At 43.0% G+C, this 25,435-nt stretch overlaps 1 protein-coding gene and 1 long non-coding RNA gene across 13 annotated transcripts in view; both read right to left on the reverse strand.

Moving 5' to 3' along the window:
* Positions 1-16,434, reverse strand: part of LOC146762100 (uncharacterized) — a 38,487-nt gene extending 22,053 nt beyond the window's left edge. Inside the window, exon 1 of the long non-coding RNA XR_014942949.1 lies at positions 16,251-16,434. This is a non-coding gene — a long non-coding RNA (uncharacterized LOC146762100). The remainder of the gene's footprint in view (positions 1-16,250) is intronic.
* The window catches only part of RBMS3 (RNA binding motif single stranded interacting protein 3), a 682,345-nt gene extending 663,685 nt beyond the window's left edge, over positions 1-18,660 (reverse strand). For 9 of the 12 annotated variants that reach the window (XM_085538326.1, XM_085538323.1, XM_085538320.1 and 6 more), the window contains exons 1-2: positions 18,450-18,660; positions 17,750-17,940 (exon numbers count right to left, since the gene is read on the reverse strand). In XM_085538326.1, the coding sequence (XP_085394452.1) occupies positions 17,750-17,929 (180 nt within the window). In that variant the 5' untranslated portion in view covers positions 17,930-17,940; positions 18,450-18,660. Of the gene's footprint in view, positions 1-17,749; positions 18,070-18,449 lie in introns of those variants that run through there. The other 3 variants (XM_085538319.1, XM_085538335.1, XM_085538327.1) reach the window with 2 other exon arrangements.
* Positions 18,661-25,435: the final 6,775 nt, after the last annotated feature.

Below are 25,435 nucleotides of genomic sequence, written 5' to 3' on the forward strand. Positions count from 1 at the left end.
CAAAAACAATACAGTAGCACAATAACATCACTGGAGCTGCATCCTCAAAACAGCAGCCCTCACACCAACAAGTACTAAAGAAAAACTGGCCCAGTCTGTCTGTCTATAAGGCAAAATATTTCTTCATGTAAAGAGCTGTATTCCTACTCGTGTTTTTATTATTATTATTATTATTTTAATATATAATTAAGTAGAGCTTTAAGACAAGAAAGGAGCAGTAGGGAATCTAAATTGACTTTCTTGCAACAAAAACCAAAGAACTTCACCCAGATATACAACACAAACAAAAATGCACACTCTTCCCTAGTCATCACTTACCTAATTCTCTATGTTTTTAGTCTTTTTAACTCTCCCTCATAAATCAATACCTCTTGCTCGCAATTAATTTAGTAGCACACTTTCTGAGCAGTATCCTGTAAACATAATTAACGACCTTTACGATGGAAAGTTTATTTACACAGATGTCAATTGCCATTGTAGCAGAGTTGAACTGCTAAGCAGGCCCTTGAAACGTTTCACTCAAGTACCTGATTTCAGAGGAGGTAATACTTCACTCAAATCCTTGGATAACAAAAGGCCAAACCAGAACCAGTTCCTATCAGAGAAATAACCTACTTGTGTCTGTTTGCCAAGTCCTCAAAACAAGGTGACCATATGCATCATTAAGTTCTGAATCCTATTATGACCATACAGCATAAATCCAACTGCAATTACTTTGGGCAGGTAAGCAGGGACTGACTACACTGGTCAAGTTTCAGAAATGATTCTCACTTATTGTTGTTCTCAGTCGTAAGAAATGAAAGTATTAATTGGCCACTTTGATGCTGAAGATGACCCTGAACCTGGACTCTTCCCTATCAGATGAGAGTTACATTCACATAGGTAGTATCTAATCGCATTAATATGGCCTGAGATTTGACAGTACCAGTATCAAACCAGCAGCAAGCTGAGCTGGTAAAACCACTGCATGCAGTGTTTGTATCAGAAGTATGCTTATTAGCATCCTAGGGAGTTGGAAAGCGCAGGCATTTTCCAATTACCTAGTTTACATTGCAGTAGCTAAAAAATGACACACCACTATGCTATTACCTACAAAGGAATTTTTCCACAGGAACACACATTTTTCTCTTTTGAATTTTTTTTTCCTGCTTAATGGATCTCAACTTTATTAATTTTAGCTTCAAAATGTTAGTGTTCCCAATAACAACCAATAACCAGTAGTAAGCAAATCATAGGTAACATCCCCCTCCTCTCCAAACAAAGAAAATATTGTATTTCTATCGTAGTACTGCCTCATTCGGTTAGCACAGCAGTGTGAAATTAAATATAAAAGCTCTGGTGAGGGATTTTTTTACTAATCCTGTGTAACACATTTTGCAAATGTGTCAAAAAGAAATATAGTTCAGTCGGTGGTTATGGAATGGAAATGATTTACTTTACAATCCCAACTTCTATATTTACATAAAAAGAACCTTGCTACAGCAGAAATTGTAGGCTAACACAAAATTAACAGAGTACAACTGCATATTATTCTAAATAGGTTATATTACAGCCATCATCGCATCAGATCTAAATACAAGAAATACACCCATATCGCAGGATATTTTAGTGGAAGTATAATATTTCAAAAAAGTGCAATAGAAAAGCATCCAAAAAGGGCTTTTCTGTAATTATCAATCTCTTTAAAATACTGTGTTTGGATAGGTGAAAAGTCTTATCCCAGTGTCAACACTACTTATCTTAGAATTGCAGTTGATATTCCTATAAAACTTCTTTTTTATTTCTTCACTAATGTTTTTTAGTGTTCATTTACTAGCATAGCTTTGTTTTATATTGGTATTATCAGCATCCTAGCACCACTCACTGTTATTCATGCCTCTCTATAGTCCATCCACGAAGGAAATGAATCATTACAGCTTTTAGTTACAGAGCCTGACTTTTTAATGCAAACTGTAAGGCTCATGCTTCTGTTCCCAGCACCATCCAGCACACAAGCCCTTCCATTAGACGGTGCTATTAGCCAGGAATCCTCTAGAGAGCTGTACTTCCACTGGGAAGAGTCATAAACACAAGATACAGAGTGTGCCAGCAGGGAAGAGATATGCACTGCTGTATCTCTTCAGCAGAAGTCGTCATTTCCATTGCGGGCATCCCTTTGGAACCAGCCAGAAGACAGCAGTTCATGTCCACCAGGAACTCAGTCCTATTTGCTTATTTCCTTTAGATTGAAGTAATATTTTAACAAACTGAATCAAATTTTAAGGCCTACCACCAATGTATCACTGGGACAGCCTGTAGGGAAGGAGGTGCCTTCTCAGAGGGGCTGAGCAAAAAGAAGCATCCATGAAACTACTGAAGCTTATTGAAATCAGATCAAATCTGAAATGTTTCAAACAAAATACTCTGGAATATTAATCTAACCAAACTCTCCTTCCTGTATCTACCCATCACTCCACCACTAGTTTGCAAAGAAGCTGTGTTCTCCAGATCCACAGGAGGGACCAGCACAAACGTCAAGGGAAGACAAAAGAAGTAGGCAACAGAGAAAGCTTGACTCTCATGCCTGCTTCTCACTTATACTAGTCAAGAACAATAGAATAGTAAAAACAAGAACAAAGAGCAATTCATCATTTATAAACAGAAAGTCATTTTCAGTCTCTAAATCTGATAGTGTGATTGTCAGCAGACTCTGCCCCTGTGGAGTATGTAGCTTACAGGAGTTACAGTCAGACAGCTTGGCGTGCAAACCAGACCACAGTAATGAGCAATGGCAGATTTGCATGCCATGTCCTTCCACCATAGCACAATTAATCAATTGATACTGTAGGCACAACTAAGGAAGGCAGGACATGAGGGTAGATCATGGACAAAGTGAATGATTAAATGGCCTTAGACTTAACTTATGACCTCATTCCATCACAAACAGCAAACAGCGAAGGAATTGGTGTGTGAATCAAACAACTTGACAGGGTTAGCTGGGTATGCAATACCAAAAAAAAAAAAAAGTATATTGGACACATTCTTGGGCTGCAGTGTGTGGCAGCAACATGATGATTCAGGTTGCAGCTGGATCCCAAAACAACCCACTGACCTACATAGGGAGGCTTCTTCCACTGACAACAAAGCACAAGTTGCCAACTACCGAGAGCCAAGAGGCAGCACAGACAACTTTAGGGATACTTCAGAGCATTAAGCAACGAAAGGTAAAAACTCATAAGAAAAATAAGTCACTTTCCAGAGCTCTCTTCCCTGTAGCACACAGCTCTCCAAACTGAACTAAGATAAGGCTGAAATGATCTTGATGATCTTAAGGATCTTTTCTCATACTAAAGAATTCTATGATTCTATTCCTCAGTTCAATGGTTTAATGGTAGACGTGGTGGACTCAACATAAGCGGTCTGCTCTAACCTAAATTAATTATTCTATGTTTCTAAGTGCTGGTAACAGCACTCCACCTCAGGAACCTGATTACAGGCTCCCCTGCCTTGATCAGTGAAATATAGTCCCTTTTAGGATCTGTGTCCAAGAGGTACCTTTGTATGTCCAAGAGACTGAAGTCACTAGGAAGCAGCAGGATGAGAATAGGTCATCTTTGTTTTCCTCCTCTCTCTGCGCTGCTTCCCTATGACTAATTACAAGTTCATTTTTTTAGCAGCTGTGAATATGAACAAATCATCTCAATGGTCTTTCTTTCCAAAAGACCAAGCATTAGGAAACACCGTTTTCCAAAGCCTTCCCTATTTCATACGCCGGTAATCAGACCAAAAGAGTGTAGGAGAAGTTGTCACAAATTTGTCTGCTAAGGTGGCATTTGCCTCTTAGAAGCAGTGAAATGCAGCAATTCAAATAACTAATGAGATTTCAAGAGCATTTGCCATAGTTTTTAAGGCACAACCAGGCATGATGACCTTCTGGAAAGAAATGTGCACAACTGCAGTGATTTGTACAAGAACTAGAATTTCCTACAGAAGATCTATCCAGACAGAATCCTGCAACCAAAAGATTACACAAGAAACTGCACATAGGGAAGAAAGAAACAGGAAGATTCCTCGCTAATAGTAGACCACCTTGAACCAAATGTACATTTATCCCTCAAACCTTTTTTTTTTGTTTTGTAATTCATACGACTGTAGTTGGACACACTTGTTATTGATGTAAAGATGTGCCTCTATTCATCAGTGCTGAGCTTTCATTCAGCTCTTGTATCACCAAACTGCAGAGCTCTTCCCTTTTTCTTCACTCAAACTTCCCCCTTTAGTCAAGACTAAACCTACCCTGCATATGATTCTATTCCCCCAGAGCCCTGTTAAGCTCTTGGCCTTAGAGATAGATATCTACTGACAGTGAGTTCTCAAGCAACTAGCTCACTGCATGGCAGAGCACTTCTTTTTACCTACTTCTGAATTTGTCACTTTTCAGCTTCACTGCGTGTTCCTTGTTCTCCCCTGATGGTACAATTTATACTTCACAGAGCCTATGCCTTCATTGCCTGTAACCTTTTACCTTTCCACTTCTGATTCTTCTGATTAATCTCCTTTCCAAAGTAAACAGTCCCAATCTTCTCAATCTTTCACTATATGAAAGTTTCCCCGTGTCTGTTTAAAAACCGATTTAGGTAAACAGTTAAAAACTTACTCTGTTAGCTCAGCTGATACCTATAAATTACTCGTGCATATTAAATTTGTATTAGTTAGGTTTAACCGAATTAAGTGTATCCACACAAGGTTTTTAATCAAATTCCTTAAGTCATTTTAAAACCATGCCTTTTTGTTAGAACAGAACAAGCTATAGTGTAGTAAGGCCATAGTCAGTTTCTAATTCTAAATGACTTCCAAGAAGAGTTCACAGTGCTCTGGGAAAGGATCTACTCCAGCAAAGCCCTCAGAGTTAGTTACCACCATTACGGTAAAATTCATAAAGATGTCATGCTTTGCAGAGAGTAAATTCTTCAGGGTTAATTCTTTCCATCACAGACATAGGGATTTCTTACAGAATTAGCTTAGCAGGTTTTATCTGGATAGAACCACCAGGTACGGAAGATAGTTTATTGCCTAGGCAAGTCAAACTGCTATTAAAGCAAAGATATTAATTTAGCTGCAAGTGAGCTGCCCTATTGTGCCCAGAACACAACAGCGATGTAATGAAATTTGCTACAAAATTAATTCTGAAAATATCAAATGCAAGCATTGTTAAGTTTAAACAAAGGACATTTGCTCTAATTCATTCCAAGATTTAGCTGCATTTAAAAATCCAACAGAAAGTGGCTTTTACATAGACGCAAACACACACACACTTCTGCTCATGGAATAAAACTTTTAAATTACAGCTATTAAACGCACGGTATTTCTTAATGATAGCATTTATTGTTAAACCCATAATAATGCATTTGACAGAGGGAAAAAAAAGAGGAATGTATCGAAAAGCTGCCAATGGATTTGAATAAAAAGTGCTTCCCTATAAAAGGCAACGACTTTATCTACTAGGTTACAAAGTGCCTGAGTGTTTCACAAGGAATTCAGAGGTACCATTTTGCAATAGAAACTTACTGGAAGTCACAAAGAACCAAACAATTCTGGAAATCACATGTACAGGGCACTGAGCTGAAAGAAAGTAATTTCCCACTTTAACATTAAGAACTACTATGAACGCATACCCATTTTCATGCAAATCAGACTTCTTTTACTGTGTGCTTGGTCTAATTTAATTTTTTTTTCAATTAAAAATAAAAAAACACAACCAGAAGAACATCTATCCCGCTCCATTTTACCTGTTAAACTGTTTCTGCCAATAGGACTCTCACTATCATTGAAGCTCCTCACAGAGAAGAGGTGTGCACAAACACAAGAGGACTAATGCTCAGGTTAGAGAGAGCAGCCACCCAGCCTGTCCATCACACTCACCTCTATTCACACCATAATTACTGAGCTCTCCGGAAAGCTGATGAGACCCATCATGATCTCAGAGCACTAGTTATCCCCTACTGAATCATTTTTGAAATTGGTAAATAATACAGCTAATATAAGAGGGGCGAATGTCAGACCATTACACTCAGAGGCCCCACTCTCACCATGTGCAAGCAGCTAAGATGCATGCAACCTGCTGCTGCCCTACTATTGCTGCCGTCCTGCTTGCGATGCCCTTGTCCACGCCGCCCTGCATCCACCCCACAGCCTGTGCCCTTCTGGCACTTCCCTCCACCTTTTTCCCTATGGGAAATGTGCTGGCAGCCTCCTGCCCTCAGTGGAAGCTGCAGTCAGGCACAGAGCTGCGGTGGCACAGCACAGCTCAGCCTCAGCCCACGGCTCGCCTCCCCTGCCTGGTTCCACTCGCTGGAGCTTGCCAGTGCCCCCCCTCCGTAATCACACCTCCTACTATTCTGAAGACTATTTTGTGGGAAAGCTGAACATATTTGCTGGCTCACTGGCCCCTAGCGCACTGACTGCTCATTCAGTAACATTCACACAAGACTGGAAAAGACTTGTCATCCTCTTACTATCTGGCACTCTGTTACTAGCTTACTACTGTTTCCCTCTGCAGTACGGGTCCAAATTGGATGTCAGACACAGAAAAATGCCAGCAAAAGCCCTGGTTTGCAGTCAGTAACCAGTCACCGGACGCAGTCCAAAACCAGACACACGCTGGCACGTTATCGTTAGCACAACATTTGCCATGAACAAGCCCTTTTCCATTCATCTGCTTGCCAGAAAAAGGACAGGGGAGGGGGGAAGGGAGTGGAAATAGGGTTACTGCAACACTTCAAAATAATTTCAAGGTGCTAACATCCTATAGAGTTATAGGATGTCATGTAGGAGGAATCATACATATCCAGGTATGAGAATTTGGCCCTTTCTTAAGCATCACCATCAGCACCTGATGAAAACATAACCTGGATCTCTGACAATGTGTCACTCTTCCATCTGATACACAAGTGAGATGACAAAGCAACCTGCTCTCATACATCTATTAGCAGGTTAACACCACAGTGCAACTTTTGACACTGTCATGCAACCTTTCATGTGGCAAAATAAGAGACGACTTGGAATCCAAGATATTTCACTGTAATGAAATAGCTCTTTAAACATATCGTCCTAAAACAGTGCAATTTTGCTGATGGCTATCATTTTAAAATATGTTTTAGTTTTAAGGTGCTTCAAACCCTTGTCCAGCTATTATGCTGGCACTTTATGTGAACTATCAATCAATAACAGCTGGTCCAGATTAGATACAGCCTTTTAGGATCTCACTTTCACAGCACACTTTCTTTACTGAGCTCCAAGACTAGATACAGTAGGAAATACAATTGTACACCACTAAAATATTACATCTTGTACCATAGATATACACATAAGTCTACGAGTCTCATTGTAGCAGCAGTGAGATATGCAGCATCTCCCCCTCCAAGGAAAAATAATTCCTGATACCAAACAAAATCTCATCAGGAGGGTTTCTGTATTTTGTTTGGAAAAGAGCAAGATTTGGACGATGCATGCTCAATAAATCTGTTATTTTAACAGACTTGTCATGCATAAATTTACTTTAAATTGCAACCTGTCTGCATTCCTTCCTTCCTTCTCCTCCAGATGCGAAAAATATTCACAAAGTTAAACTAGGCTAAACAGTTCTCTTCCTACCTTGAGGAGCTTAACACACAGAAGTGAGTTTCAATTTCCCATTCATGCTATAGCACGCCCTTCTGTTAGGTGTGTAAATTCGAGAATCCTTTAAACTGCTACACCTCTGCCAAGGGACGTGACTACATCCACCTGATCCTACTAATCCATGTTCCTCCAGATTATTTTTAACCATCTGTACTTCCCCCACTCCCTCCTCTGCAGCTTCTACCCCAAACAAGTTTAACCCAGACAAAGTAAACTATCTGTGGTTATCTGCTTCTCATGGCTCCAGTCTCCTCCAGTTATTACTATCAGATACGAACATATGAATAAGGAGGCCTAATACTACCATCAGAGGTAATGCCTATAAGGAGCCTGATGCCCTGATCTCAGCACCACATAGGCATCTCTTTGAGTGACAAGGGGGCGTTGAACATAAGTGATCTTTAAGGTCCCTTCCTATGCAAGCCATTCTATAATATGCACAAACACTTGAAAAACTCAGACTAGTATTACTGAATGCCATCTTTTCAGGTACTTTAGTTGTAAGTGTAGACAATATAGGCATTGCAGGTAGCCTTGAAGTTCCAAGAGCCATAGTTTGTGGGATACACAGATAGCCTGTCATGAGGCTGCAGGGCTAACTCTAAATCAATAGTTATAAATACAACTGCATTGCTGGCTAAATAACAAGGAAGATCTTAGTCACTATTCTGCATGCAATAGCACACAAAAGGAAGTGGCTATAAAACGCTGCCTAAAGGAAGTAGTTGGTGGTTCTTACAAAGAGGCAGCACGCTCACAGCACAGACTGGACTTGACAGAGAAGTTAGTCTTGTTCCTGCACTAAACATTTCCCAGCACTGTTGATTCCAGTTCAAATGTAGACCTGGCTGATTATCTCATGACAGTCCTGTGGTACAACCCTTCTTGTAAAGGCTCCCTGAGCCATATTGACCTTGATTGGCTCTGACTTTCAACCTCCACATGGCTTCTCTTAGAATTGATTCATCATTTATCTATCTTCTGCAGGGAGTGCGTCCCTTTGGCATGTTCTGAAAGTAGCATGTTCAAATCCCCATTCAAACACCTAAGGCGGCTCTGCTTTGTATAAAACCACAGTAGCAGGTTACAGTGGACATCCATCATGTTGACCACCTCCTGATTGTGGAAGGCAGTAAGGTCACATCCAGGATCAATGTCGGAACCTTTGTTATCAACTTGCTGTCCTTGGTCAGTACAGTTTTCCTTCACATTAAGCTTTCTGGTTTCCTCCCTTCTCCCTCTGGAAAAACATTCAGGGCTCATTCCAAACTTAAGTGTTCTCTGGTTAAATGAAAATTTCCCCAAGCGCACAACAGGTAGACTTTAACTGCACACCCTTAAGTGACTACAGAACATCTCTGGATGCCCGTCTTTGAGGTCATGCCAGCAAGCTCACCATTTCCCTGCATCCATCTTAACAGCTATCTAATAATGGTGTGTGATTTCCTGCATCACACTGCACATGCATGGATGTCAATGATGGTGAGGGTGGTGGTAGCTCTGCTTAAGGCAGAAGTCAGTTTATCACTTGGAAATCTCAGCTTGTCTCCCTGATGCAGTAAAGCTGAAACACGCTTCCAGTTATAAATCAGTTCAAAGAGACATGCACACATGCTTCTTGTTCCTTGAAACTGAACTGATCTTCCTGAAATCAGTTACCAGATAAGGGAAAGTTTAGTCTAAGAGCAAATCATATGAGAGCTACAGGAGAAATAAGATCCAGAAGGAAAAAAAAAAAAACTTCTAAGATCTTTGGAGATATCCTTTCTAAATTCTCAGATCTCAAACTCAACTAACCTAAATATGATTGCAACTGTTGGATTTAGAAAGAACTCACTATTGTCTTTTATTAGATAGGAAGTAATAGGTGGGAGGGAGTGAGTCAATTAATTATTAAAGTGGCTTTCACATACTTTGTAAGTCTGCATATCCTCAAAGAACACTCAACAAAGTTAACAAGGCTAACCAGGGCGCTGTGTAATGTCTGGGAAGCCTAGATATGCATGTTGTGCACTCCACGAGATTCTGTTCTGTGCTTCCTGAACTCCACATGGACCCAATACACACTTCATAAAGTTCTTTCGTCTTGGAATATGAACCTTACAAACTCCTTCCTCTCAGTCCTACTAAGAAGTTGCTGTTTTTAATTAGCCTTCCAGCAAGGACTTCCTTTCTGCTCTCCATGTCACTCCATTTCACTCTTAATTTGCCTGAAGAGTAGGAGTTCCTTGCGTCCTATCCCCACACAACATGCTCTCTTGCCTATCTGTGAGGACTTGCAGGAATCCTCCCTGTGTTATGTCTGATTCACACAGCAAATACCTCAAGGCACTAACATACTTTTCAAATTCTCAGCAAAGCACAATGCCTATCTATTATATCATGGCTAATTTCATACTACTACTAAATACAATAGCTATGGCAATTGTAGCTGGAGCTATTGCCCCTTTAACTCTCCTTCCACAAAGACTTTACTGGAGTATATTGGTTCAGATCCAAAAAGAGGATTCCCCCAGCGGGCTCCTGGCAATAAGTACATAGTTAGTAATAACCTCAGTAAGATCACAGTCATTAGTCAGTATTGAAGAAGAGGTGTCAGTGGTGCTTGAGGCACTTGTTGGAATCAATTAACATAGAATCTGGGTTAAAGGAACAGGCACAGGTGCCAAACCATTTTATTTTCCCTTGCCAGTCAGTGATAACAGTACTTCACGGGAGGTCTAAAGCTACGTTTGGAAATACACACTTTATCTTCCTGCTGTATTGGCAGCTGTTGATAACATCACTTTGACCAACTTGAGCAGAATATTTTGGGGGAAAGAATAAATTCTGGAACTATAGGTCAAGGTGTTCAAAAGAACAACCTCTGAAACCAGAGAACAGCAATACAAAAAGCTTTGGGAGCTTGAGTATATCGTTTTTATTAACCCAATGCTTGCTTTTCTGTTAAGGAAACCATTTCCACTCTGCTTCTGTAACAAGATTGGTCTTCACTTAATAGAATGCATAATGAAAATAACAGCTATATTTAAACACATGGCAGAAGCCATTAGGCATGGAAGAATTACTCTTTTTTTCTAGTAAATCGTGGCTGTCTAACAAATTTTATACATGACACTCCTCATCTACACTGTAAGCCAAATTGAGTCTTGTTTTATCCCGGTTAAGATGCATCAGTTACTACAGTTTCTGGAACAATTCATGTTCCTCTAATAGCTGGGTAAATGAAACAGAATGGATGGAAGAGAATACCAGAGACACAGAGAAAGGATAAGGAGTGAAGAAGGAAAGAAAGGAACAATTATAGGATACATAATATTTGTAATATATTTCCAGTCTGCCCTTTTTTCTTTCACATGTTTAAACATCACTTTAGTGCTTGATCTGAGCAACACCTTCACGGAAATATCATCAGTGCTGTTGATGTTATTTCTTCCTGCCTAAAGTTGCAGTCCATTCTCTTTACTATTTGGGTATTTTCTGAGAAGCGGGTTGTTAGAACCTAATAATTCTTCTGAGACTGTGCAAATTTTATGCTCTTACTGGGTAATTACTACTGGCAGCTAATCAGTACAGAGAGCCACCTAGCACAAGCTGCAGGGAAATAATCCCAGTCATGATGCGAGTGGCATGGCTACAGCCAGGCAGAGAACAACCAGACACACAACCAAATAAAACTGAACCAGTCCACACATCTGTAGCAGCACCTCACTTTACAGCCAGGTAAACTTAACCTCAGAACAGTGAGAATTACTGCAGCATGACACAGTGAGCTTCAGCACAGATGGAGATGGCCTAGAAACACTGACAGCATCAAGCAAAACCCTGGGAATAGCATGCACCAACAAGGGTATTGTTCTTTTCCAGCCTCATTGATTATCCATTGTTTGAAAGCCCAGATTTGTTACAGGCTGGCACTCAACCCTTGGACAGGAGCTGCTGTGAACCCTGGCCTTTAGAGAACACGTTCCACATAAGTGAGAAGGATATGCCGTGTGCTGGCCAAACTATGGGCTCTCGTGTGCAGTCCTGAATAAGGCTGCTTTCCAGCCACAGGCACATACCACTACATCTGAGTCAAGGCAATGTCCCTGCAGCTCATGAGCAGATAACAATGCCCTTTTCAATGCTGCATCTTCCCAGGCAGGAATCCTCGCAGCCCTCCTGCAGCCAAGATGAAATTTGCCTTTAGCCAGAGAGCCCGTCCTCAGCAAACAACATTTGTGGCTCCGTTTCTGATGACTCAAGAGTGTTGTTTAGCTCCCACCCATGAAGTTCATTGTTTATGTCCCTGGATTTGTTACACAATCCACTACATATGCACTTCATTTTGTAGTAACTATAAGTAGCAATGACTTTTCATAAAATCTCAGCACTAGAATGAACAATTCTACGTTTACCCCAGGACCCTTTCAGAGCGTGATCAGCTTTTCAAGCTTCATCCACTTATTGATCAGTTGGCTGAGAAATTTAAATAGCTATTTGCTCTCTGCCAAAACATTTCTCATGCAATTTATTTAAGAGGGGAACTATTTCAAACAGCGTATTATACTTTCAGAAGTCTCAGTGCCATGTAAGACTTTCAAGAATCGTTCGCATGCAACTATGTTGTTTTAATGCAGACGCTGGCAAAGCACAGAAGTCGGCTCCTTCCTCTCCAACTTTATGCTCTGATGTAAACCAGTGCTGGACTCCATTCTCCAGATGCTTACTCTCCAATATGTCATCTCAAAATGAATATATATTTAAATGCTTTATTTATCTGAGGTAATAGTAGGTCCTATAGCAGTTAAGGTTATTCTGAGAATTCAAGACAAAAATTAACTTTGGAGCTACGAGAACTATGAGGCCTAATTCCCAATATCTCTTCTTCTAGATGTCTATTTAGCAATTTATTAGTCTTGCCTTCAGTTGAGGTGTTAACAGTTGTGGTTTTCTCTCTATTCTTCTCACCTCTTCTCATCTGCTTATTTCTGCAATAAAGGTAGAAGCTTAGGTTCATCTGAGGATTCTCTCACTAGAAGGCAAGAGAAGTGTTAGAGGCAGAGTACATCAAATACATGGAAATGCAGAAGTAGACCTGCGTGCAAAGCAAGGCTCTCAGCTCATAGCAAATTGCCTCTTTTGATTTTTTTAATCCAAAAATTTTTCAACTTTCCTCAGAGCAGATGGCCCTTGGGCCCTGCTCACTGAAACCTGTTGATGGTACAGCTAAGAGCTCAGCTGCCTGCAGCAGCAGAATAAAGGATCAGACTCCCTTCCAGAGGCATGTGTCAGGCGCTGTGGCCCTGGGTACCATTCCAGGCAAATGCAGCCGGGACCCTCCCCACACTGCCACACATTAGAGTCTGCCCTACAGCCATGACATGGAACTCTGTGGGATACAGCCCCAAATATGAGGTAGTCAGGATGGTCTGTGGCGATGGGACAGACCCACTACCCAGGCAGCCACCAGGCACTGGAAGCTCTGGAAGGTGGTGATGCTGGCACTGAATAAGCTTTTCTTCAGACCATTTTGTCAGGAAGACATTGAACTACACAATACAAATCAATATGAATATCATAGATCCTTTCAGCTTAAGAATGAAGAAGACACTTAAAAGTGGACATGAAGTAGTCAGAATTGATGTTGTTGGGCTGAGAAATTTCTGAAACTTCCTTAGCACTGAGTTAGACAAAAAGTTCCTCAGCACTGCCCACACTTTAAAAACTGGAATTTCTGTCTGACATCCAACTCGCAGAATATCAGCAGCCACAAGTAAAGTTTTCTCCCATCTCCAAGTCATTAGATTTTGTCTGTGATGCCGGTGGCCTGAGCTTGTCTCTTCACATCTGCTTTCCATCTTGGCAGGACAATAGCTTGTGATGCACCTGGCAAAAGGTCTTCAGTGCTTGCAAACTGCCACTAGTACTAGACATTGCAATTTAAAGGGTTATCAAAAGAAGCTACTGATATCAGCAACTGGTAGTATTGTCTCCACTTCCTTTGTCTCACCTACCCCATGCTCGTCCCCCTTATCCTCCACTGACTTCAGCATCAGCTTTTGGTTTTTAATTTCAAGTTCTTCAGTGGGTGGGTCCCAGGTTATCTGAAAGAACATCTAGATCTCCAGGAACGAAGCAGCTGAGAACTGCTCCCACTCACAGTGGAACTGCCTGCAGTCACAGAAGCAAGTCTGACCTGCAACTGGAACGACCTCCCCACAGTACAAAACTTCCTACCACCAGCTCCAAGCAGGAATCACATTTCTTAGGCCTTCTCTTCCCTAAAGGAAAACACTTAGCTACGTATTGCTTTTCAAACCAAACCAAACTACATATGTTAAGAGATGTTATTAAAAAAAAGAATTCACTCCAAAGATCCTTTCACTCTTCCTGGCCTCCTGGTTGTGAAAGATAACCACTCCATCGATGATGGCAGCAGCCCTGCAAATTCACTAGCAGAAGGCTTTCAGATGCTGACAAGCAGCTTTGTGGCAGAACACGTGTGCAGCAGAGTAGAATTCCCAAGTCAATACCAAATGCTTTTCCCCAAAGCACTCAGCTCTTCCCCTCCAGAAGCTCACACCTGGGTACCACTCACAGCGATGTCACGGAAGAGCATTCTGGGAAGTGCTGCACAAACAAGCCCACAAAACACTTCAGAACCCTCGTATCAAACACTGGCAAATTGTTTATGAAGTAGAATACAATGTACCAAGCCCAGATAGGCTTGTTTCTGCAGTAACCTTGGTGCACTCGTTTCCATGTTAATACACAGAAGGTTCTTCACCTTGGAGATATTTCACACAGGCCTGTACATCTGGAATGTAGGCATAACATGAAAGCTCTGGGAGAGCTTTTAAATCATCTGTGCCAAATGTCCTCTGCAAACCTCAAGCATCCTAAGTTTTGTGGGTTGTTTTTTTTTCAGTGGAAAACAAAATAAAATGCTTTAATTGGTGTGTGCAAAGCTGCATGAGCAAATCCAAACCTAGGCAGAACTTCTGCAGGACTTTGGAAGATGAAAACACTGCAACGCTGGCTGTTGAAAGTCCCAAGGCAAAGTACCAGCCCTGGGAAAGCTCTCATGCCAGTGCCAGCTGTAGCACATTACCTGAACCCAGCAGCTCGTTATTCCTGCAGACAACCCCTGCAGCACTCCCTGCACCCACCCCTTCTAAAATGGAATTGCCCTCCTGCTGTGTCACTGAGGAAGAAGTCGGTGTGATGCTCTGTGTGGGGTTACACCTATGTCCTTCTGATTCAAATAACAGAAATCATCATAGCAGTGTTGGAAAACATTCTCCCATGTGTTTTGGTTTAATAGAAAAAATAAAAATTGATACTCCTATTGCCTTCTAAATCTCGCCTTCTATAGTTTCTGCTTAATTTTTCCCACCTAAATGGCAGCTGCGCTTTAAAGCACCAAGTACTGTATACTCAATATAGTATAAAAGCCAACTTTCAACATATCTCTACTCAGACTTTGCTCAGAGGTAGTTTAATACAGAAAGATGGGTGGGATGTAACCTAGGACTTCCCCCAAAGCACTGAAGCACACTCTTAAGCATGACAGCATCCGAGCTGAAGATAGTGGAATATATTTCAAGTAACGTACATGTTTCAGAATTTTATTGATGTTCAAAGACAAGTGAAAAACAAACACATGATAGAGGAAAAAAAGAGAAAAGACAAAAAACCAGTATCAATAGAAATGATGGTACAGCATTATCTTCTATTGAAATTCCACAGAACTAAGAATATGCTCAGTTAATCCTGCAATGTTCTTTTTGGAGGTAGTGACAAGAAGTAGCTTTATTAGAGTATAAACTGACCCACTTCCACTTAGGTGGAAGCAAACATTTTTTACCTCCGCTGACAATGAAGCCGAATGATAAAACACGAGGCTCTTCGTAATTCAAGAATGATCCTAAAAAGCACATCCTGCCAGCAGAATCACGGGATTCTGGGAGATCTTAGTAGTTAGGAATTTGGAAGTATACATGCCAGAAAATCAAGTTCTCTTGTTCTTTACAGTTTCCACATAGAGTGCTCACACTCCTAAAACATATCAGTGTGCCTCAGACATTTGTTTAGGGGGCAAAAATAGAGCGATACTGTTGTTTTAATCCATTTAGAAAGCTCTTAGATGGCAAACTGGGGGTTTTGTTTTGTGCCTGCACGTTTTTATCCCCAAGTAGGGTTGGATTTTCCTACCGCTTGAATAGGTTTTCCCTTTTTCATCACGTTTCTAGTGCCACTATTTCACTAGATACCCAAAATACTTTTGCACTAAGAAGCAGCACTGGTTGTCCTGCAACAGTACCTAGAAAAGACATGTATGTTGAGGAAGGTTTGAAATCTCACAGTACTTCCCAAACCATACAAGCTAAAGTCATTGCAAGCCCTTTGGCAACAGCAAGCCTGGAGAAGCTGATATCCAATTTAAAATAATAAAAACTGAATTTATCACAGTATTTATGCATGGCTACAACTGGGGGGGGAAAGGGTAACCTTTCTGTTTCTACATCCAAAATATTCCGGCAAATACAGAACGAAGCAGCGGAAAGCCGTTAATTACAACGTTGCAATGGGCTAATTAGTCATACCATCGATAATCAGCCTTCCCCGGCACTCATTCACCTTCAGCCACGCGTCCTTTGCTTTCCTCGTGTCCACAATGGGTAAAGCATCACACAGACCCCGTGGCACAGCCGAAAGTAACTACAGAGCGCAGCTCCCTGCTGATGGCAGGGCTTAAATGCTCCTTGTGCCGGCACAACCAACCCATGTGAACGGCAACTGTGGCTCTCCGTTGTAATTATGATGAAGTAATGCATTCTACATTCCATCAAGTAACGCAACGCCAGGCAAGAGATCTTAGAAACAGCCACACACAAGCCATTCCGCTGCGTACAGTAACATGCAGCACGTCAGAATGAAATATTCATAACTCACGGGAGATGGAATTCTGCATTCATCTGCCACCATACACAAACCACGGGGTATCGCTGCAAAAACGAAACCCTCGGATCCTCCCTATCGAGCCGTGCAGGCCCCGTTCAGACCATCGGGCTCTGATATTCCCTCGTAATTAAAACAATAGGATGGATTCGATCAAACTGAAAAGGGTGGAAGTGTACGAGGCAGACGGCACAAAGCAGGGCTCTCCGGTGCGTTTCCCAAAGCCCTCGCGTTTCTCACGCTGATTTCAACTCCCCTCACACAAATACGCGGTCTGACAGAGTTGTTGCATTCATTCATCGCGCTGCCGTTCCGCATTCCTCCGCCGCGTCCCCGTTCTCTTACCCATTCGCAACAAAACCAAACTATAGTAAAACTAGTTTAAGACCCGCGGCTCGAAGGCGGCAGATGGCAACGTGGCTCCGTTTCGCCTTCTCTCCGTGCTCGGCACCTACGTGCGGTGTCCATCAGCCAACCGCTCGGCTGCCGCTCACGCATCGCCGTTCCCATCTCGGCATCACACCCCGCTCCTCGCAGCAGCGCCCGCACCGCGACTCCGCCAGCCCCGGGCTCAGCCCCGCACGCTGGGTACAACTAGCGGAAATAAAGCCTGTGCCCGCAGACAAAAGCGCGCACCGCCGCCACGATCTCGATGGCAACCTCCCTCCGTGCCACCCTCCCGACTTATGCTTCGCCGGGAGCCGTTCCCCGCACCGAGCGCTGCGGGCTGACCCATTTCCCTCCGAACTCCGCCACCCGAGGCTCGCAATGACACAGCAGGGCCGGAGGGCGGCCCGCCGGGCTCCCTCCTTCCCGCGAGGTGAGCGGTCCCCGCCGCCGCCCGACCAGCGGGGAGGACCCTCCGGCGCTGCCCCCCGCGAGCGAGGCAAACTTTAGCGGCGGCGGCGGCTCCCGGCCGAACAATGCCCGCCGCCCCGGCCCCGCGCCTCCCCGCCCCGCTGTCCTCGTGCAACCTCCGCCGCCGGCCCCCCGCCTCCCTCCGCCGCCGCCGCCGCGCTCACAAAGGGCGGCGCGGGGCCGCTCGAGGCGGCAGCGATAGCGGTGGGGCCCGTCGCCCCCGCCCGCCCGCCCGACCCGGAGAGAGCTGGACGGGCGAGCGCGGAGCGGAGCGGTGCGGACGTACCTTTTTGTCCTCTTTGTCGCTGCTGTGCCGCCGCTCCGGGTGGCCGCTGTCGGCGGCGGGGGCCGGCTCGGAGGGCTGCCCATCGCGGTGGTGCGGGCGCTGGTGCGGGCAGCCGCCAGCCCCCGCCGCCGGGGGGATGGGCTCCGGGCACGGAGAAACTCCCTTAACATCCATCTCCATCTTCCAGTTCACTGTATTGCGAGACAAAAGCAGGCGAACACTTTCCACCACCCCGCGTCTTTCTTTGGCGTTCCCCGCTCTCTTTTCCTCTCTGCTTTCTCTCGCTCCGTTCCTCCCCGCCCGCCTTCCCCCTCAGGAGGCCGTGGCACGCATGGCTCCGGCTGCACCGCGATTCTCCTCGCGATCCTCCCGACTTTTGTATCCAGTGTATGTGTGTGTGTGTGTCCTTGGCGCGGTGGCCTTCAGCCGCCCCTACTCGGCGAACGCGGACGGAGCCCCAACTCGCGGCCCCGGGGTTATCAGCTCTGTCCGTGTCCCGGGCCCGGAGGAGCCCCGCGGCCCTTTGAACAAAGTTGAGCGGAGGAGCGGAGGCCGGGCGAGGGGGCGCGGGAGGCCGCGGGGCTCGGCCCGGGGGAGGCTGACAATAACCCGCTAATGTCAAGTAAAAGTTAAACCTCCCCTTCGTCCCCTCCCCCCAGCCCAGGCAAGCGCAATACAGCAAAGAGAAGCGGTTTCAGACCTGAGCGAGGTGCCGGCGGCGAGCGGAGCCGAGCATTGACCCGGGTGTTGGCTTTATTTTATTTTCCCCTCGCCTCCCCCCGGCACCACCCGCCCTGCAGATGGGGGCTCCGAGCTGCTGGCGGCGGCCGGAGCTGCTGCGCGGGGCTGGAGCTCCCTCTGCTCAGGCTGCCGGCGCCACGCAGCACTGCACAGCGAGAGCAGAGTGAGGAGGGAATCGGAGCCAATTCCGGCAGGGAAGCTACGAGCAGGACCCGCTACCGGCCCCCGGATTGCTCTGCAAAAAAACACAGCCCGAAAAATCGCTGGTGAGCTCCTAAATAGATCGCGTGCCCACGATCCGTTCCCCTTGTCACGTTCCTTCTCAGACCGAAGTTGAACAGCGTGGGGAAAATACAACCTCATTAAGAGTGTTTTACACCAAACCCGTGGTAACCAAAATGCTTTTGCCTGAGCTGGGGCAACCCTGCAGCAGTTCCCTTCTCACAGGTCTCAAGTTACACCAAGGGAGGTTCAGGTTGGGTGTTATTAAGTCACTTACTTCTCCAAAAGAGCGGTCGGGCATTGTGACACAGACTGCCCAGGAAGGTGGTAGTCACCACGGTTCCATGTGGATGTGGAACTGAGGGACGTGGCCAGTAGGGATGGATCGGCTCTTGGACTTCATTACCTTATTGGTTTTTGCCAGCTTTAACGAATGGCAAGCACAAACCTGACCATTTCCCTGTCAGGACAACCTCAGGTGTCTGCACTTCTAAATATAACACCGTATAGTCCTGATTAACAGCTGCTTTGAAAGTTAATTGGAAGCCTTTCTGGAGAGTCTGCAGCTGTGAGTGCCCCACCCATGGTGGAGTTGAAGGCCAGGCTGGATGGGGCCCTGGGCAGCCTGATCTAATGATGGCAATTGTGCCCCAACAGGGGGATTGGAACTGGATAATGTTTAATGTCCTTCCCAACCTGGGCCATTCTCTGATTCTAAGTACACATGCAATCTACGCCTGACTCTTCTGATGTATATACTGAGCCCTCCAGGAGGCACTCTCTGCTTCACGGAGGCTCTGGGCCACTCCCTCAGAGCTGATCACTATTCCCAGGTGTTGCAGGATGCCTTGTGTTCTTCCCCTTGGGTTCTGTTGTTTCCCAGCAGAACTGTTACTGTGGGAACCTGAATGGTTGCACCTGAGCGGCTGTAACAATATATTAGGGCAAAAGGCAAGAGCTAATCTCACAACAGAAATAAAAATGTTTGTCGTGCATCTGCATCTTAAAAACATACATCTCTAAAGATTCTTTTGCTTTATTTTTAAAACAAAACAATATTTGTGGGTCTTACCGTCTTCACTAATGCCTTGATGCAAATATGAAGTAATTTTCTCAAACTATGAGCATTATTGTCTAAAACTGAGGTAAGAAGACGATCAAGCCATAAATACTGAAATCTATAATCAAATACCTTATACTACTTGCAATCATTTATTTATAATCATTTAAAGGTCTGGGGGTAGAAAGATTTAAACATCCTGCCTTATGACAAAGATGACGCTGCAGAATTGGCCAGTGCGAAGCAGGAGCACATGTAGGTAGCAAATTACCCAGCTCCAGTTGGTCCATGCAGTCACCTGCTCCCTCCAAACAACAGGGCCGACTACACACACAGGAAACAGCAGTCTGGGCTCGGGAGCTTTTCTAGCTTGGCTCAACCTATTCCCAGTAGCACAGGTTGGAAAATTATGATGTGGAAGTAAAAATACAAATATGCATTCACAGGCTGCAACACGTTCTTACAAGATTACTGATAAAGGACATAGGAACCTTCTCGTGGTGGGTAATATTAAATCATTCTCTTAGAAAATAACAACTGCCAATCTAACATCTTCAGATCTGTAAAGTAAAATTCAAAGCAAAACCAAGCCATCTAAAAATAGTGAGAAGCGAACCCAAATATAAACATTTCCCCACGTGTTATGAAGCTTATTGGAGCTGGACATTGGCAGGAAACCAAAGAAAACTAATTCCAGAGGTGGGGGCCCTTGATTCCAAAAGCTCTGCTTCTAATCCTAGGAATTTTAACCCCCAACACCAACAGAAGCTTCTTAGATGTTTGGTGATCATGCATAAAAAGAGAAGGATGGGTTTTAGAGTAAATGAACATCAGCACAAAGATCTGCACTTGGCATTTCTTTTTTATTTCCTTCTTTCTTTCACCTTTCTCTTCTGTCACAAGAGAAGGCTTAGCATGTCCCTGCAAAAAATGAAATTATTAAAAATAATTAAACCAATACAACTGTGTTCCCAACTGTTCTCCACAAAGACCAGGTTTCTGACCAGCTGCTATTATTTAGTGGATTGCAAGATAATCCTAAGTAGAACATGTTTCTTCAGGCTATAAGAAAGGTCTAAAAAGTCATCTCAGATTTCCGTGAGAGGAACAATAGTCTTCAGTAAAACATACTTGGGATACAAACAGAAATTCCTATAAACTGGGCACACTGGAAATCTGCACCAGCAGGCTGAGGAGATAAGAAAAATGACCTTCCAGTCTTCTCTGTTGTTCTGACAAGTATCAGGTTCCTCAGATCCAAGCAGAAGGAAGTTAAGTTTTGACCTGTGTTATTTGGGTAAGCATGGAGAGAAGAGTGTACTACAGACCCTAGAAATGCAACAAGCCAGACAGCTGAGCAGCTCATCATTACTGTGTAATGGTGAGTTTTCAGTAGCTTCAGCTAACTTAGTATGAATATCGAACTCAAACCCTAGACTATAGAATAATGTTGGAATCTCCAGTGGATGAATGGCAAACCAGAGTCCTGTGTCAACTCTCCTCTGGAAGACGATGTGTTGAGAAGCAGAAACTAAGGAGTCTCACTGGAGGGTAAGTCAATCCACACCAGCAAGGCTGCCTTCATAAGAAAACAATATCACGTTGAATGCTTTTCAGATATATCGACAGTGTGAAAAAAAAGCCAGCATGGATACTTTGCTCTTATTCACTGTGGCAAAACAGCACACAGTTTAGATTATACTCTGGAATAACACGGTGTATTACAGTATACATACTGTCTATTAGCACACACAACAGTTACTAAGAGTTTTGGAGTCCAGATCTATTGCTCATTTTTCAAGAGAAATGACATTAAAATACTGCTGATGAAATCAATACTACAATTCATTAGCACATGCTTCATGCTCCTGCATATTTTGCAGCTGTGGGCTGTGCTATAAAACAGGTGTAGGTGACTGAAAAGATTCAAGAGACACTGACATTTTATAATGGAGAACTTTTCAAGAACAACTGCATTCTTTGTGTCTCAAAACAATGAAAAACTGTGAGTGATGAGACTGTTAATTGAATTACAGCCCACCTATCAGGATGATGTGATGGAAAGGGGCAAAGATTTATTATCCTGTAACCAAGTTTTATTTTTGCATTCTTATTCTTGATTATGATCAGATGGTGATACACCACAAGGTGCCAGCCACGTGGCAGGGGAATCCTCTGTAGTCCTAATGAGTAAGGCTAGAAATGGTGGGAAGCTGTACACAAAGGATTTGTCTAAGATCACAAAGTAGTTCAGCAGCAGATTAGAAAACATCGATGCCCGTTCCAAGGTCTCTTCTTTTGGTCATCTGTCATTTGTTTCATTTAAAATTTGTCACTTTCCTATGAGCAGGTTTAAAATAACTGCTCACAAACTAACTAAATAATTTACTGATGTTTATTCACATAGCAGTTCCCATTCAAAGATATTTTCAAGTCTTTTTCAAGCACATATTTATGTACATATTTATGTACAAACTGTAAATGTTGTGTGTAAAATGTACAAAAATGGCTACTAGAACTTAAAAGGACAGATGTAAACTTCACAAAGAAAGCTCCTACCATTGTATGAGAGATTCAGCCTTTGGCTTTCCAATGCTTCCCATATCTGTTAGTTTAGGATTCACCTGGCTGCTATATTCAGCATTTGAATAATTTTGACCTTTTAGCAACCTTAGACAATTCAAACCAAAGGTTTCCTGTTGTCAGTGCAAGCTCCTTGGGGCCTCACTCACTACCGTATCTGTCAAATTGCATTCCAAGCTATTTCACTTCTTGCTTCAGAGTTTCAAACATAGTTGCCTTCACATGAAGACTCTGACCTTATCGATAATTCCCTCTGTACTATACATTTCAGAGTGGCTGACACAGATGTTCATTGAGTCATTTTCCCACCCATCGATCTCTATTTCTGTTCTCTAAGGTGCTTTGCTGCAAGTATGCAAATCTGGGGGCTCCCGAAGCTTTTGAGATCTATCTGTGCAGGTATTTTCTGTCTCAGTACGTCTATAATTGTATGTGCTTAGTAACGCTATCCTAAAAGGATTCTGTTGCATGGAGATGTAAAGACGTGCCGTGATTATTCTGAAAGAGGAAAAGCTGAAAATACTGTTTGAATTCTACCATTCTTTGCATGGTCTGATATGAAAATTGATACATTACAAACTGCGTTTTGAAAAGTATCTTGCCTTCTAGCTTTCCACCCACAAACTTGATAATATCGATTCTCCCCTGCATTCTAACATTCTCACTTGCAAGTACCGAAGACACAAAGAATAAATACACAACTCCAGACTTGTGTGACATTTTTCAGTCTTTTAAATACTTATCTCCATCCCTTTTTTTTGGGGGGGAAAAAAAATTCCATAGCCCTCAGGTGGTCTCCTGATCTCCCTTTTTAGAAAGCCATCAAAATAGAATTTATAAGCTACATGATTTTTAAACAAGAACACAGTTCCTTGCAGTTCATACTACATATAACTGACAAATAAAACCATTCTGGCCATAGCCAGAATGTTTCATTCCAAGAGTGCAATGGGCATGTTGGTCAAGACACCTCCAGGTGAGAAAGAAAGCCTCACTCAGCTGGACCAAGGAGTTAAATGGGAGAGTAACACTGCCATACAGAAGTATGTTCCACACATCCTCAAAACATCTGCATTGCGCTGGGTGATACTGCAATCTTCTCAGTTCCTGTGGAAGCCTGGAGCTGTGCCAGTTTGAATAATTTCATTGAGTTTTCAGTTGTTTGAAAAGGAGAACATCAACTGAGCTCACTTATTTTACAAACTGGGGAAGAAGGTCATTTATCACTATAATAATATATAAGCAAAAGGGAGATGCGCTTAAACAAGGGAAAAATAAATGGTCGTTATTTCTTCATGGAGGTGAAATCACCACTGACAGAGATTAATCCTTCAGGAGTAAAGGCATGAGAATACTCTGCAAGGGATACAGCATCCAGAGGCAGGCAGAGGTTGGTGTGGATGGACTGGGCCACTGAAGTTCAGAATCTCATTAAACGGGCCAGGCAAACACTACAAGGACTAGGCCTTGATGTTGGTGTTTGGGTTGGCCTTCAGCTTTTATGCTTTACCAGCTGATCTGAAGCACACACACAACATGCAGCTCTGCTGCATAAAGTGCTGAGGGGATTTCTGTAGGAATTAGTTCCGGACTTTTAGTTTTCCATGCTATTAAGTGTCTCTACATTTTATTTCTAATATTTGGGTCCTAGAAAAACAGCCTTGGAGCTGGGACATACCAGGATCTAAGGAGAATGTCCAGAGCACTTAGGTTATTAATTCCAACCACCCCTTTCTTCCCACTTATGTCCCTTATAGTAGAGAGAATCATAAGGACTTAATGTGAAAGAAACTTTTTTTTTTTTTTTTTTTTTGGTGGTAGTAGTGGTAGACTGCATATATTTGTAGTTTGCTCTGAAAGTAATGCCTTCTATTTATTTCCATGGAAACTACAACAAAGACTACAATAGCACTCTCTGACAGAACAAACTCTCAGCTACATGACACTATTTTTCTACAGTCACAACCATTAGCTACACATTTTCACCAGTAGCGAACAAGAGCCCACATGCTGTGCTCATAAAAGTCTGCACCAGTGGAGGTGACACACTGCTGAAATATACCACCCACTACCTATCTCACTGCGCTCACATCCACTGTTTGGCCTCCATGAACATTCAGCAAGCCCCTACGAATCTCACCATGTTTTCTGCATGGAAGAATTCAATGACACACTTTGCTTCATCCACACTTCTGTGTCCCATGCTGTTTTATTGGACTGCCCCTCTGAAGTCAAATGTCACACAGCAACAAAATGAAACAGAATATTTTTGGGAAGGTTCACCCTCTACTACCATACCACCAACGTCTGCCTCTGACATCATGGGGCAACATAATAAAATAAAAGGCATTACTTTCAGAGCAGCCCTTGTACATGTGCAAATAGCTATGAACTGGGGTAATGAATTTTGTTTAAAACTGCCAAAACTGAAGTCTGGAGAATTTTCTTGATTATGAAAATATATGAGTAATCCATGTGGTAGCATCTGTGTAAACAATATGCACAAAAAGACTTTCTTAAAACGTTTCTGGTTTTACTTTTTAAACTAATGCATGCTGCTCAGTTTGAATTCTTCTAGTTCCTACTCATTCTGTGGCCCTGCTGAGATACACCCCAGTCTCTCTGTGTTCCTTCTTTAGATTAGAAATACATTCAAATTCACCAAATTTCAAATATAAAAAAGTAAGCATGCTTTAACATAAAGGAAAAAAGTATGCATAAAGCATAAATAAGACTAAATGCGATACATTACACCTTCTTAAGACTAAAACCTTATAACAAGCATGTACGCGATTAATTATTCTTCTATTTGACTGTTGGGACTTTAAGATTAAACTAAAGTTTTGTCCACTGTACTCAGATCTTAATTTGCAAGTGGCTGAACCCACTTAGTTAGACCATATTTGTTTAAATGGTATAAATAAAACATTTTAATTAATCTTGAGGACAGAGTCTGACTTAGTTATCTATGCCTAGAATAAACCTCAAACAACAGTTACAAGGTGGAATGAAGAACTGGGCTATGAAGAAAAGTTTCTGAACTTTCCCATTCCGAAATAATTTTAATTTCCATAAACAAT

This window comes from Coturnix japonica, chromosome 2 (assembly GCF_054131305.1).
Source record: "Coturnix japonica strain WE chromosome 2, WE-NBRP24, whole genome shotgun sequence".
In the NCBI taxonomy this organism is placed as follows: domain Eukaryota; kingdom Metazoa; phylum Chordata; class Aves; order Galliformes; family Phasianidae; genus Coturnix; species Coturnix japonica.